Here is a 14,932-nt window from a genome sequence, read left to right as displayed (position 1 = left end):
AGGCTGAGGCGGGTGGATCACTTGAGGTCAGGAGTTCCAGACCAGCCTGGCCAACATGGTGAAACCCCGTCTGTACTAAAAACACAAAAATTAGCCGGGTGTGGTGGTGCATGCCTATAGTCCCAGCTACTCAGGAGAGGCAAGAGAATCACTTGAACCCAGGAGGCAGAGGTTGCAGTGAGCTGAGATCGCACCACTGCACTCCAGCGCGGGTGACAGAGTGAGGGTCTCTCAAAAAATAAAAGATAAAAAAATAAACAGTACTGCTCACCAGAAAAAGCTTGGCCTACTGGATGCTAGTTTGTAGCTCCTCATTTAGATACTTGACAGATACTAGGTCAAGAGCTTATGATTAGGCTGGGCGCAGTGGCTCACACCTATAATCTCAACACTTTGATAGGCCGAGGCAGGAGAATTGTGTGTGTCCAGGAGTTCAAGACCAGCCTGGGCAACATAGAACCTGTCTCTACAAAAAATAAAAAACTGGCCGGACGTGGTGTTATATACCTATAGTCCCAGCTCCTCAGGAGGCTGAGGTGGGAGGATTGCTTGAGCCTGAGAGGTTAAGGCTGCGGTGAGCCATGATTGTGCCAGTGTACTCACTCAGCCTGGGCTATAGAGTGAGACCCTGTCTCCAAAAAAAAAAAAAAACCAAAAAAAAACCTATGATGAATGTTATATGGAAAAAACTCTCCCCCGAAAAATGTAGTTGCATACAACCTTTTATATATTGTTTTAGTGCTTTTTGGCCTCAGTTAAGAACTTGTGATATAGAGGAAAGGAAGGATTGTGATGGCCTTTTGGGTGGCCACTGTTGACTTGGGAAGGTTTTCCAAGAGGAGTCATTTTAGTCAGTCTGTAAAAGGAGTAGCACTTTGATAAATTGAAGAGAGGAGAAAGGTGGGTAGTCAAGGGTAGCTAGTTAGAGCAGCAGGATTGTGTATTTGACAGCCTGGAGACAGATTTTTAAGCTTTGAGAAAGTGTAAATTTATTTCTCTTTTTGTTCTGTTTCTTTGGATCTTCCAGAACTTTTGCTTGTCAGTAAAACTAGAGTCAGTCCTGTTTCACATATCGTAGCCAGTGTAGGTACTGTATGTAGTTCGGGAATAACAACCTTTTTTTTTTTTTTTTAATGTGTCAGTGCTACGACTGAAGAACCGAAATGTATTAATGCAGATGGAGATTGCTTTCTTTAGTGTCCTATTTAATGTGATCGTCAAAGATTTATATACGTGGCACATCTTTATTGATGCCTTCACTTTGAAAATTAAATTTGCCAGGTGCGGTGGTGCACGCCTGTAGTCCCAGTGATTCAGGAGGCTGAGGTGGGGGGATCGCTTGAGCCCAGGTGATTGAGGCTGTAGTGAGCTATATTCGTACTTGTGAATAGTCATGGCCTCAGCCTGGGCAACAGAGTGAGACCCTGTCTCTAAAATTAAAAGAAAGAAAATTAAATTTGTTGCAACATATCTCATTTCACGATTCTGAAATGCCTCCTAGCTTGGGGTTCCCATTTACCAAACTGTGTGTGTCTGCACTCTTGATTATACTTTTTAAGGAGAAGTCAAGTTTATCGCAGTAAACCTTGGAATTTTTTCAGCTTAGAGGCTGAAAAAAAGAAATATTAAAGTCACTAAGCTCTAGTTGCCTTAAGGCAGTAGGGGTGGGATATATATGTGTGTGTGTGTGTGTGTGTGTGTGTGTGTGTGTGTAAGTGTGTGTAAGCTATAGCAGTACTGCAGTTTCTTTCTTTTTAGAGATAGGGTATCACTCTGTCCCCATGCTGGAATGCAGTGGTGAGACAGATTGTAGCTCACTGCGGCCTCACACTCCTGGCCTTAAGTGGTCCTCTCACCTCAGCCTCCGGGGTAGCTGGGATTACAGGTGTGAGCCACTGCACTTGACAATACTGCAGTTTTAAATCCAAACTCTTGAACCTAAGTTTTAAGGTCTTTTACCAGCTAGTTTCCTTAACTTCCTTCATACCCCTTGGGGGTTTTGTTTTTTTGTTGTTGTTGGTTTTTTTGTTTTGTTTTTTTTTTTGAGTTAGGGTCTCCCTCTGTTGCCAAGGCTAGAGTGCATTTGCACAGTCTAGGCTCACTGCAACCTCCACCTTCTGGGCTCAAATGATCCTTTTACCTCAGCCTCCTGAGTAGCTAGGACTACAGGCATGCACCACCACACCCAGCTAATATTTATATTTTCAGTAGACAGGGTTTTGGCACGTTGGCCAGGCTGGTCTCGAACTCCTGGCCTCAAGTGATCTGCCCACCTTGGCCTCCCAAAGTGCTGGGGTTACAGGTGTGAGCCACCACGCCTGGCCTCAAAGACTTTTAAGATGATCATTTTACTGATGAAAAAATGGAGTTCCAAAGGTGAGAAGTGATTTGCTCAGGATCACACAGCTGGAATTAGAACTTAGGTCTGACTCTTAAGTCCATGCTTCGGCACTGTTTGATTTCAGATTTAAGAATGGCCTTCAGAACTCTGAGATAAGTTATTTTAGGAAATACCATCTCATTGTGTTATGTTCTCACAAGTGAGCTCCCACTTGTGTAGCCTGCACGTCAGGAGACTTTTTTCTTCCATAGCTGAGGAGTTAACGAGCGTTTCCCACAGTTAAGTCATGCCATTCCTGTTTTGTTGACTCATGCCAGTTTTCAGAGGTGAAACTGCTTTTCAGTGTCTGTAAAGGATGCCTTGTACTTTCATAATTTATTTTGTACTTACAACCTATTCTGCCTTTTCTTCTTGTGACAGACAGAGGGAGTTACAAAGCGTTTGGCAGAAAAGAATGACTTTGTGATCTTCCTGTTTACATTGATGACAAGTAAGAAGACATTCTTACAAACAGCAACCCTCATTGAAGATATTTTGGGTGTTAAAAAGGTGAGCTGTGTCCTCTAGCTGACCAGATGGGGAAGGGTGTCTCAGACCATTGGATTCTCAAACCTGAATAATATACAGAGCTTTTTTAAAAGAAAGTGTTAAATTATGTCTTGTTACTCAGATGTATTCAAGTATAAAACTTGATTAGCCCTTATACTAGTGGTTCTTAAATGACTGTAAAACCTAAACAGACATACATTGAAATCAAACTAATTCTAAAACTCAGAACTTCAGATGGACTCTGTGAATGTAGGGTGATGCCTCATGTTACTTTGCTGAAATCAAATTGCCCCTCACTCATCACCGTGGGGCAAGTTCTTTGTAGCATGTATGTGCTATTGTATGCTATGCAGTGACTCCATTCTCTTACCACTTTTCTCTACCGCTATCTGAACTGCTGTGAAGCCTTCATTCATTAGGATATGTTCTCCTTGGTAGTAATGTTTGGCTTTCACTTATGAAGTCCGCCTCTATTTTTTCTCATTAGTCTTCAACAATTAAAGTTGATTAATTGGCACCAGCGCAGTAGGAGACAAATGGGAGCTCTGAAATCCTGCCACTTGGTCATAAGGTTAATATTCGGATGACCCATAACTTTAAAAAAAAAACAACAACAGCTATGATCGAAATGAAAACTAAATTAAAAATTTCAAGAATTCACAGATACCCAAAAATACATTCATAGATCTCTGTTAGAGACTTACTGTGTTACATTTTTGGTGTAATGCTTGTTAGGACCTGGAGCTCACCTCCCCAGTCCTAATCTGTCCTGAGCCTCCATGTTGGTTGCTGGTTGGCAGATTTCTTTCTCTTCCTGTTGAGCAGCCTCCTAGAGGTTGCTGTTGCAGGGAGGTGGATGTTCATGTGCACTGTGGTGAACCCAGCGTTCATTTCTTCTTGCTGTGCTTTCCCCAGGCCTTGCTTGTCATTGCCCAGCACAAGTGGCCTATTGTCTGTAGGAACACATTGGAGATGTGTGCAGGCCCCAGACAGACCCTTTGTGCCCTTTGATAAAAAGGCTTTGTTGTTATTCCAGTAATTGTGTGTTCCAGCCAGTGTGTGAAAGGGGACCTCCAGAGTGGAAGCTCCAGACTCCTTAGCAGTCTCAGCATAGGAGTCTAGAAGTGCTCCTTCACAACTTTTCCCACTTGCCTCTCACTCCCTCTCATTCCTTTTTGTGTACCCCAAAATGGCGAGGTGTTCCACCAAACATTATGGGTATCTTGGTGCAGTTTGAAAGGGGGATAGATACCATAAAGAAAGTGGAAACACCATAAACTGGGAAAAGACATTTGAATTCAGGTAACCAACAAAGGATTTGTTGTATTCAGAATTTATCAATAATTCTTACAGGCCAGGCGCGGTGGCTCATGCCTGTAATTCCAACACTTTGGGAGGCTGAGGCAGGCAGATCTCTTGAGGTCAGGAGTTTGAGAACAGCCTGGCCATCATGGCAAAACCCAGTCTCATTTTCTACTAAAAAATACAAAAATTAGCCGGGCATGGTGGCGCACACCTGTAGTCCCAGCTACTTGGGAGGCTAAGGCATGAGAATTGCTTGAACCCGGGAGGCAGAGGTTGCAGTGAGCCAAGATTATGTCACTGCACTCCAGCCTGGGCAACAGAGCAAGACTCCCTCTCAAAAAAAAAAAAAAAAAAAGAATTCTTACAAATCAGCATGAAAAAGACAAACAGCCCAGTAGACAAATGGGCAATGTTATGAACAAGCATTTCACAGACAAGAAAGAAATGGTCCATAAACATAAAAGAGAAGATGTTTAACTTGATTGGCAATCAAGGAAATGCAAATCAATACCATAGTGAGGGAGAGAGTGGGCAAATGTTGGTGAGTGTGTGTATCAGTGGAAACACTTGTATACTACTGATAAATGTTTATCAGCAGAATATCCTCTTTTTTTTTGTTTTGTAGTTGAACAGGCACATATCTTGTGCCCCAGCACCTAGGGAAGCTTTACCTTGTGGGCTGAGGCATCAGTATTTTGCCATGGGTTACCTATAACCTGTGCCTGGACACACTTGTGGGGAAGCTCAGTCCTAGAACAGTGATTCTTAGGATTGAAACCCAGAAGGTTGTAAAGTCAGTCCATCGGGTCTACCAGCCAAATAGAAAAGATCAAACTGTATTGTGTAAGGGTATTTTTTGAATAAGTTTTTGTTTGACATTTCTATATACATTCCAATATGTATGTTTACTGGTGGTCGTTCTTGGTGATAGCTAAAAAGTTTAGAAGCCACTGCCCCAGCAAAAACTTCTCCACCTGCATCAAGAAACACATAAGAACATTTGTAGCTTCGTTGTTTCAGAACAAAAAACTGAAACCAAGTCTCTGATCCATGAATAGGAGAAGGGATGAATGTACTTTCTTCACACAATGGAATATTATATAGTAGAAATGAATGAACTGTTGCCATAGGCAACAACATAGCTGAGTAATTGAAATAATCGAGTGGTAGAAGCCAGTTGCAGAACACTGTAGGTAGTATATCATTTTCATAAAGCTCAAAAAAGCAAATTATTTGTTGATAAAACTAGTTTTTAAATGGCAAGGCAATAATAATTAATGATAGTGGTTCCCAGAGGCAGAGAGATACAATAGGAAAGGCACACACAGCTAGTCATTTTGTTGTGCTGCATAATACGTATTGTATGTATCAAAAATTAAAACATAAGAAGTAAATTCTTGGCCAGCACTTTGTGAGGCCGAGGTGGGCAGATCACTTGAGGTCAGGAGACCAGCCTGGCCAATATGGTGAAACCCTGTCTCTACTAAAAATATAAAAATTAGCCCAGCATGGTGGTGCATGCCTGTAGTCCCAGCTACTTGGGAGGCTGGGACAGAAAAATTGCTTGAACCCAGGAGGCAGAGGTTGCAGTGAGCAGAGATTGTGCCATTGCGCTCTGGCCTGGGCATCACAGTGAGACTCCGCCTTAAAAAAAAAAAATCTTAAAATTTAAGACAAAACAAAAAACCATAAGAAGTGGGCTGGGGGTGGTGGGACCTGTTTTGGGAACCATATACTGAGTTAGACAGGGCTAGAGGAACTGGTGAGCTACAAGTTACAGTTGCCAATAATAGTAGTAGCTTACATTTGTTTTGTACTAGGGAAAAGGAAAAGTGGAAGCAGTTGTTCCCCAATGCCCCCTGCACAGCAAATTCCTGTCCTCCATTACTAGAAATAGAGGGGAGTATGGGATTCATGAGAGCTTCTAGGAATCATGCACTCGTTTTGGGCACATTCACTGATACCCTTGCTACCAGGTCCTGTGCATTGAGTCTCAGGAGAAAGGGTAGGATATATGCCTTCATCAAAGTATGGTCAGATTATTTGGGAAATAGATGCAGGAACAGATTATTAAAAGTTCATGTGATCTGTGCAGTGAAAGAGAAACACCCAATCCAGTGGAAGTAAATTAGTGGGATGAAGGATAGCAGGTATTATCTGAGTAGCACGGGGATGGTTCAAAATGAGAAAAGTTGATGTAGTACATGCCATTTACAGATTTTAAGGAGTAATGAGTGAGAATAGAACCAAATAGCACAAGGCATTCTATAAAATTATTCTTAATAAAAGCTGGCAATAGAAGGAAAACTTATAAACTATATATAGGGTATTTATTAAAATTTAACTTATAGGATATTAAAATTTACAGCAAATACTGAACTTAATGTTTTGGAATTATTTCTGGTAAAGTCAAGAAAAAGACAAGAATTCTTGCTCTCACTCTGGATAAATGGTCACATATATGTGTACACAGAGAGTACCTGTAAGAATGTTCATTGCAACATTGTTTAATAGTGAAAAACTGTAGTTTACCTAAATATGTATTAAAAGAAGAAAGGGTCAGGCACAGTGGCTCACACATGTAATCCCAGCAGTTTAGGAGGCCAAGGTGGGAGGATTGCTTGAGTCCAGGAGTTCCAGCCTGGGCAACAATAGTGAGACCCTGTCTCTATAAAAATAAAGTATTGGCCAGGCGTGGTAGCTCATGCTTGTAATCCCAGCACTTTGGGAGGCCAAGGTGGATGGATCATCTGAGGTCAGGAGTTCAAGACCAGCCTGGCCAACATGGTGAAACCCCATCTCTACTAAAAAATACAAAAATTAGCCAGGCGTGGTGGCGGGCGCCTGTAATCCCCACTACTTGGGAGGCTGAGGCAGGAGAGTCACTTGAACTCAGGAGGTGGAGTTTGCAGTGAGTCAAGATTGCGCCACTGCACTCCAGCCTGGGCGACAATGAGATACCATCTCAAAAAAAAAAATATTAAAAAATTAGCCAGGTGTAATGGCACGCACCTGTAGTCCTAGCTACTTGGGAAGCTGAGGTAGGAGGATTGCTTGGGCCTAGGAGTTTGAGTCTGCAGTAAGCTATGATGACACTACTGCTCCGCAGCTTGAGCAACAGAGTGAGACCCTGTCTCTTAAAAGAGAGAGATGATTAAACTGTGGGGTAAAATGGTGGGAAGTGATTGAATCAGCTGCTTGTATCAGTGTAGATAAACTTCAAAATGTTGGATGAAAAGTAAGGTATAGTATGGTATCATTCACACTGTGCATGCAGAGCAGTAACATGTATTTTAATGGAAATATTTGTAAGTATAAAAATATGCACGGGAATAATAAACACAGAGTTCAAAATAATGTTTACGTCTGCAGGGAGAGAAAAAAATGCAACTGGATGGGGGATACACAGAGGCCTTTAGCTATATTTGAAGTATTTTATTTTTTTAAAAAGCAAATCTGTAGCAAGAATGGTAATTTATGATTTCCAAAACTTGAGTGGTAGGCATTTCCTTTTTTTTTAAATAGGCAAAATATACCACAAGAACAATTGAAAACAGTGGTGCTCAAAAGGTAAATGTAGTCCTCAGACTAATCCTGTGAGGTAGATTAGTCCCGTTTTACAGATAAACAAGCAAAGACTCGAAAGGTTTTTGTAACTTAACCAAAGTTTCAGAGCTGCAAGTTACAGAGCTGGGATAGGAACCTAAGTGATCTAGCCACTAAGCCCCATATGTAGGGGGATGCAGAAGAGAGGCACATCCAATCTCTTGAGTGAATTGAGCATGGGGATTGTTTCATTTTTGTCTTCTGTAGGAAATGATCCGACTAGATGAAGTCCCCAATCTGAGTTCCTTAGTATCCAATTTCGATCAGCAGCAGCTCGCTAATTTCTGCCGGATTCTGGCTGTCACCATTTCAGAGATGGATACAGGGAATGATGACAAGCACACGCTTCTTGCCAAAAATGCTCAACAGAAGAAGAGCTTGAGTTTGGGGCCTTCTGCAGCTGAAATCAATCAAGGTAAAGTCTCCAAGTTCTCAGAATTTTGAGATTATAGCTCTGAGGCCCTTACTAAATCATCTAGTTTTTTTTCTTTTTCTTTTCTTTTCTTTTTTTTTTTCTTTTTTTGAGATGGGATCGTCACTCTGTCACCCAGGCAGGAGTGCAGTGGCACAATCGTGGCTCACTGCAGCCTTGACCTCCCCAGGCTCAGGTGATCCTCCCACCTCAGCCACCTGAGTAGCTGGAACTATAGGCAGGTGCCACCACACTGGGCTAATTTTTGTATTTTTTGTAGAGATGGGGTTTCGCCATGTTGCCCAGGCTGGTCTTGACCTCCTGGTCTCAAGTGATCCACCCACCTCATCTTCCTGAAGTGCTAGAATTATAGGTGTGAGCCACCACACCTAGCACCCCTTTTAAATATCTCTAGAGATGGATCCATGTGAAGGCTCCTAGTATGTAAATTTTGTGTATCTGTTCATTATTTTGGGAACTGAGTTCCATACCTTTCATTAGATTTGTTAATGGGCTCAGAACCACAAAAAAAGTTAAGAACTACTTTTTATCAGAATTACAAATGCATATGCTTTTTGATCTACTAAGTCTCTCCTGGGCCTTCATTTTATAGATAATTATGTATAGACACTAATCTCCTCTTGTCTGCAGTTTCACTTTCTGTGGTTTCAGTTATCCGTGGTCAACTGCAATCCGAAAATATTAACTGGAAAATTCTAGAGAGAGACCACATTCGCATAACTCTTATTACAGCATCTTGTTACAATTGTTCTATTTTATCATTAGTTATTGTTAATCTCTTAGTGTACCTAATTTATAAATTAAGCTTTATCATAGTTATGTGTGTATATAAGAAAAAACATAGTATATATAGGGTTTGGTGCTATCTGCCATTTCAGGTATCCACTGTGAGGGTCTTGACTAAGGGGGGACTACTGTACAAGATTATTCACTGAGGCCAGGCACGGTGGCTTAACGCCTGTAATCCCAGCACTTTGGGAGGCCGAGGCAGGAGGATCACTTGAGGTTCAGAGTTTGAGACCAGCCTGGCCAACATGGCGAAACCCCATCTCTACTAAAAATACAAAAATTAGCTGGGTGTGGTGGTGCACGCCTATAGTCCCAGTTACTCTGAAGGCTGAGGCAGGATAATTGCTTGAACCCAGGAGGCAGAGGTTGCTGTGAGCCCAGATTGCACCACTGCACTTCAGCCTGGGCGACATAATTAGACTCCGTCTCAAAAAAAAAAAAAAAATTATTCATTGCAACATTATTTGTAATAACAAAAGACTAGAAACCCAGATGTTCATTAACACTGGACTGCTTAGTGTATTCAATATTTATATAATGGAAAATTGTGTAGCTTTGAAAAAATGAAGATCTTATGTACTGCTATAGAAAAATCTCCAAGATATATTAATGATAAAGAGGAAAATACAGAACAGTGTGTATATGATATGATAGTTTTTGTATTAAGTCAGGGGGAGAATAAGACCATACGTTTGCCCACATATATGGTATGCCTAAAGAAACAAAGGGTACACAAGAAACATAAAGTGGTTATTAACAGGAAGTAGCTGGTAAGGGAAGGTAGTAGCAGTGGGAGTGGGACTCCTTACTGTATACTTTCATATATTGTTTGATTTTAGAACCGTGTAAATATATTACTTAAAAACAAAACACTATTCTAACCAATCTAGCCCACCTATTTCTGTTCAGTAGCAAAAGAACTGTGTTCTATCTAAAATGTTGTTGCCTGCACAGATTTTGGAGAAACTGGCATAGATGTATTTTGGTCATAAGAGTGTAGATAATTCATGTTTGAACTGAAACTTGTGTCTTAAAAGCTAGTTTTTCAATGCTAACAGGCTGGAAATATTGTTAATACAGAAACCTATCACTGTGTACCTTATGGTACACCAAATAAGGTAAAATTATACAAATGTATCATTAAAAAGCAGCAGTAGAAAACCATGACCATGCAGAGGTAGCCCTAATCATGCTCTGAAAACAGTTCTTTGTTTCTAAAGTCCAGTTGTGTGCATTCCCCAGGCTGGCTCTGCAGAGTTATCAAGTGCTTCAGAGCAGCCTCCTCTCCTGAGGCTGAATATGAACCTGCCATTCACTCTGTTATTGTCTAGTTTTAGTTAGGAACACGAGGTGATCATAACTATACTTTGTAGGTTATTAGGGAATATAATTTTACATGTTGTAGTCATATGTAAAGGTAGAAGTTTGTGGACTCCAACCCCAGTTTATTCTCTCTCCAGATTTGCTTTTCCTCCTGTGTCACTAGATACAAGGTCTTCCTTGGTCTGTGTATGGTTTTCTTCCCACTCCTTTATGATTTGGGGGAAGTTCTCATTTTAGGAAATTTACATTTTTAAAAAATATGTGACTTTCCAACATGGCACATGTATACATATGTAACAAACCTGCACGTTGTGCACATGTACCCTAGAACTTAAAGTATAATTTAAAAAAAAAGTGACTTTCATTATAACTAAATTATACCTCAGAGCTGGTGTACACACCTCTGTATACATTGACAAAAGGTAGTATTTGCTAAGCTCCTGGTATGTGGCAAACGCTGGGTAACTGCTTTACCTAGAAGTGATTTTATTTAATCCTTCAAGTGCCCTGTGGAATAGAGATTAGTATCCCCATTGCACATGTGAGGAAACTGAGGGCTAGAAAGGTTCTGTATTGGATGCCTGTGTATGCCGAGGCACTAAGTAACTTTCATCTTTTAGTTTCCCATTTAAGGAATCTATTCTGGCAGATGATTTTGATCCTGTTAGTATTGATTGCTTTCAGATGCCTATTTGTAAACTGACTTAAGTAAAACCAGCATTACCCATTATTCTTGAGGAATGAACTGTTCTGGTCAGCTGGGCTTTTTTGATTAACTGAGAACGGAAAGCCCAGTTTTTGTTTTTGTTTTTTTATTTGGGAGTTTTTTCTTAAAGTCTCTATAAAATAATCTAGATTCACTTTCATATCTGTGTGACTAGCCTAGTAGACAGTCTATGTGTGATTCTGCTTGTAGCTTTTGGGATAAAGCCTAAAAGTTGTAGTTCCACACATGAGGTTGTGCAGGATCTGACCCTTCCCAACCCTGACCATAATTCCTACTCCATTCCCTTACCCGCACGATTTTCTCCATTCAGATGCCCTGGGAAGGCCAAGCTGGTGGACATAATTAAATCACGAGTGGGTGAGAAGAGTCTTAGTCCTCTGAATGTTATCATTCTTGAATTGCACTCCAGTAGTGAATGCCTTTATCTCAGGTGTGTGTATCAGTCAGCTTGAGCTGCCATAACAAGGTACCGTAGACTAGGTGGCTTAACTAACAGACATTTATTTTTCTCACAGTTCTGGAGGCTAGAAGTCCAAGATCAAGGTGCTGTCAGGATTGGTTCCTGGTTGAGGCCTTTCTTCCTGGCTTGTAGAAGGCCACCTTTTTATTGTATCCACATATGAATTTTCCTCTCTGTCATTGAGGAGAGACAGAGATCTCTGGTGTCTCTTCCTCTTCTTAGAAGGACACCAGTCCTCTCGGTTTAGGGCCCCACACTTATAACCTCATTTAACCTTAATTACTTCCCTGTATTAGGCAGCAGTCTCCAGAGAGACAGAAGCAGTAGGATTTATGAGGTGGGATTTGTTAGGGGAATTGGCTCACACGATCACAGGCAGAGGAGTCCCATGATAAGCCATCTGCGACAAAAATTAGCCAGGCATGGTGACACGCCTGTAATCCCAACAACCTGGGAGGCTGGGGCAGGAGAATTGCTTGAACCCAGGAGGCAGAGGTTGCAGTGAGCCGAGATTGCGCCATTGCACTCCAGCCTGGGCAACGAGTGAAACTCCGTCTCCAAAAATAAATAAATAAAATAAAAGATAAGCCGTCAGCAAGCTGGAGAACCCGAGAAGCCATTAGCATGGCTCAGTCCAAGTCCGGAAAACTTAGAACCAGGAAAGCTAATGGTGTAGCTCCCCGGCTGGAGGACCCCAGAAACTGCTGGTGCAAGTCTCAGAGACCAAAAGCCAAAGATCCTGGAGTCTGATATCCAAGAGCAGTAGGAGAAAAACTTCCCACTCCAGAAGGGGGAGAATCCCTTTTTGTTTTCCTCCATCGCCTCCCACTGCTCCCCCACCAATTGGATGGTGCCTGCCCACATTGAGGGCAGATTTTCCCTTAGTTCACAGACTCATACACCAATCTCTTCTGGAATCACCTTCACAGACACACCCAGAAACAGTGCTGTGCCAGCCATGTAGGCATCCCATAGTCCAGTCAAGTTGACAGCTAAAATTAACCATCACACCACCGCATTCCCTAAAGGGCCTGTCTCAAAACGCAGTCATATTTAGGGCTAGAGCTTCAACGTATGGATTTGTGGGGGCGCGGGGGGTGGGGACACAGTCCATAACTGTATGGAAAGCTGAAATATGTAGGATGTTGCCAAAAAGTTTTCGTTTCGTTTTTAATAAACTGTGGCTGTGAGGTCATTTTCTTGTCTAGCAAAAATAATGATTTACACTATCTTCCTGGGGCTCAGATAATTTACATGTAATTATCTAATGTAAATTATCTGAGCCCCAGGAAGATAGCGTAAGTCATTATTTTTTGAGATTCATTTTAAAATAAATAATTATTTTTTGAGTCCTTTTTGAGATTCTCAGAACTACCAGTTGTTCTTCTGTCGATTTAGAAGAGAACAGCTGGTTTCCTTCTGGGGGAAAGTAACGTCTTTCAGGATTCTTAGCAGAGATGTAAATGAAGCTATAGGCTAGATAATTGTCAATTTATAAGTGACACTTAGCTGAGAGGGGCTGAATTATGCAGCACATGAAGCTGGAAAGCAGGAGGGGAAACTACAGGAGTATGTGGGGAATACTGATGTTTCAACAGTGAGAAGAGAGAAGAGGCCTGCTTCTGCAGAAATTCTCAGGGGTTGTGAGTGATTTAGTTGTCTGTTTAACATTAACCAGCCAGGTGTGGTAGCTACTGATAAAGCTGTGAGAATTACAAGGACTGGGTATGCTGGGATGTCAGCCCATGAGATTGTGTATGAGTTGCTAGGTATGATTGGTCCAGTGAATTTTTTTCTGGGGAGAAGGTCTTAGCTTTTATTAGCTTTTCAAGAGGTGAGTGACTCACAACAGCTCAGGAATCTCAGGTGGGAAGTCAGACTTAGAACCCTGAGTAAAGGGCACTTCCCATCTGGAGGAGTGTGTTGAGTGTGCAGGAATGGGGAAGACTAGCTCCTACATGCTGTCCTGAGAGGAGCAGGTCAAGCAGCAGGAGCTATTTTTGCTGAGAACAGAAGTATAAGAGTAAAAATCCAGCTGTGTGAAGATTTTCATGTAGAATACAAATTCTTTTTATTTCTTTTTTGGTTTTTTTTGCTTTGTTTTATTTTGAGACACAGTCTGGCTATGTTGCCCAGGCTGGAGTGTAGTGGCACAATCTTGGCTTACTGCAACCACCACTTTCTGGTTCAAGCGATTCTCGTGCCTCAGTCTGCGAAGTAGCTGGGACTACAGGCATGCGCCACCAGGCCCGACTAATTTTTTTGTATTTTTAGTAGACATCGGTTTTGCCATATTGGCCAGGCTGGTCTTGAACTCCCAAACTCAGGTGATCCACCCACCTCGGCCTCCCAAAGTGCTGGGATTACAGGCATGGGCCACCATGCCCCGCCTATTGATTTGTTTTTAGAAAAAATAATACACACCTAAAATTTTTTTTAAATGATACAAAAAGTACAGCAGAGAGTTTGTTCCCCTCCCTGTGGTAACTTTTTACCAGTTTCTTAAACGTCCCTCGAAAAATATTCTATACATGCCGAATCATGGGATGGGGGAAGGAGGGAGGGACAGAGAGAGATTGACTCCTTTCTGTTTGTACAGATGGTAATGTAAATAGGTAATATAAAATAAGTGCTGCTCTCTTTTTATTAAACTTATCTTGCCAAAAATTACACTCTAGTATATATAGAATTATATGATTCCTTTTTGTAATTATATAATATTCTATTATACAGGCATACCGTAATTTAATTAGTCCCCCATTAATGGAAATCAGTAAGTGTTGACAAATTAACCCTCCAAAGAAATTACTTGTTCATCTTCCCCACCGTGTTGTCTGTAGCCTTTCCCAGTACAGAGCATTATCAAACTTTTTTATATTTGCCAAGCTGATATGTTAAAAAAAAAAAAATGGTGTCTCAAACAAAAATCTATTTCTGTGTAATTATTTTATGGAGATGGAAGTCACGTAACATAAAATTAGCCGTCTTAAAGTGAACAACTCAGCGGCATTTAGTACATTTACAGTGTTGTGCAGCTACCACCTCTATCTAGTTGCACGTTTTCATCACCCCAAAAGGAAACGCCGTACACATTAAGCAGCTTCTTCCCATTACCCCTTCTCCCCAACCGCTGGCAACCACCATTCTGCTTTTTTCTCTGTGGATTTACCTATTCAGATTACTTCATATACAGTCATGTTGTCACTTAGCAGTCTCTATCCTTCTGAGAAATGCAGTGAGGTGATTTTGTCATTGTGTGAATGTCATAGAGTGTACTTGCACAAACCTAGCTGGTATAGCCCATGATACATTTAGGCTGCAAACCTGTACAGCATGTTTCTGTACTAAATACAGTAGGCAGTTGTACGATAATGGTAAGTATTTGTGTATCTAAACATA

The 14,932-nt window shown here is 41.3% G+C and overlaps 1 protein-coding gene across 8 annotated transcripts in view; it reads left to right on the top strand.

Moving 5' to 3' along the window:
• TRPC4AP (transient receptor potential cation channel subfamily C member 4 associated protein) overlaps positions 1-14,932 on the top strand; it is a 90,953-nt gene that overhangs the window by 40,940 nt on the left and 35,081 nt on the right. For all 8 annotated transcript variants that reach the window (XM_003831831.4, XM_063600802.1, XM_003831830.3 and 5 more), the window contains 2 exons: positions 2,762-2,890; positions 8,009-8,216. In XM_003831831.4, coding sequence (XP_003831879.1) covers positions 2,762-2,890; positions 8,009-8,216 — 337 coding nt within the window. The remainder of the gene's footprint in view (positions 1-2,761; positions 2,891-8,008; positions 8,217-14,932) is intronic.

This window comes from Pan paniscus, chromosome 21, assembly GCF_029289425.2.
Source record: "Pan paniscus chromosome 21, NHGRI_mPanPan1-v2.0_pri, whole genome shotgun sequence".
Taxonomy (NCBI): Eukaryota; Metazoa; Chordata; class Mammalia; order Primates; family Hominidae; genus Pan; species Pan paniscus.
This window is presented reverse-complemented; position numbering and strand designations above follow the sequence as displayed.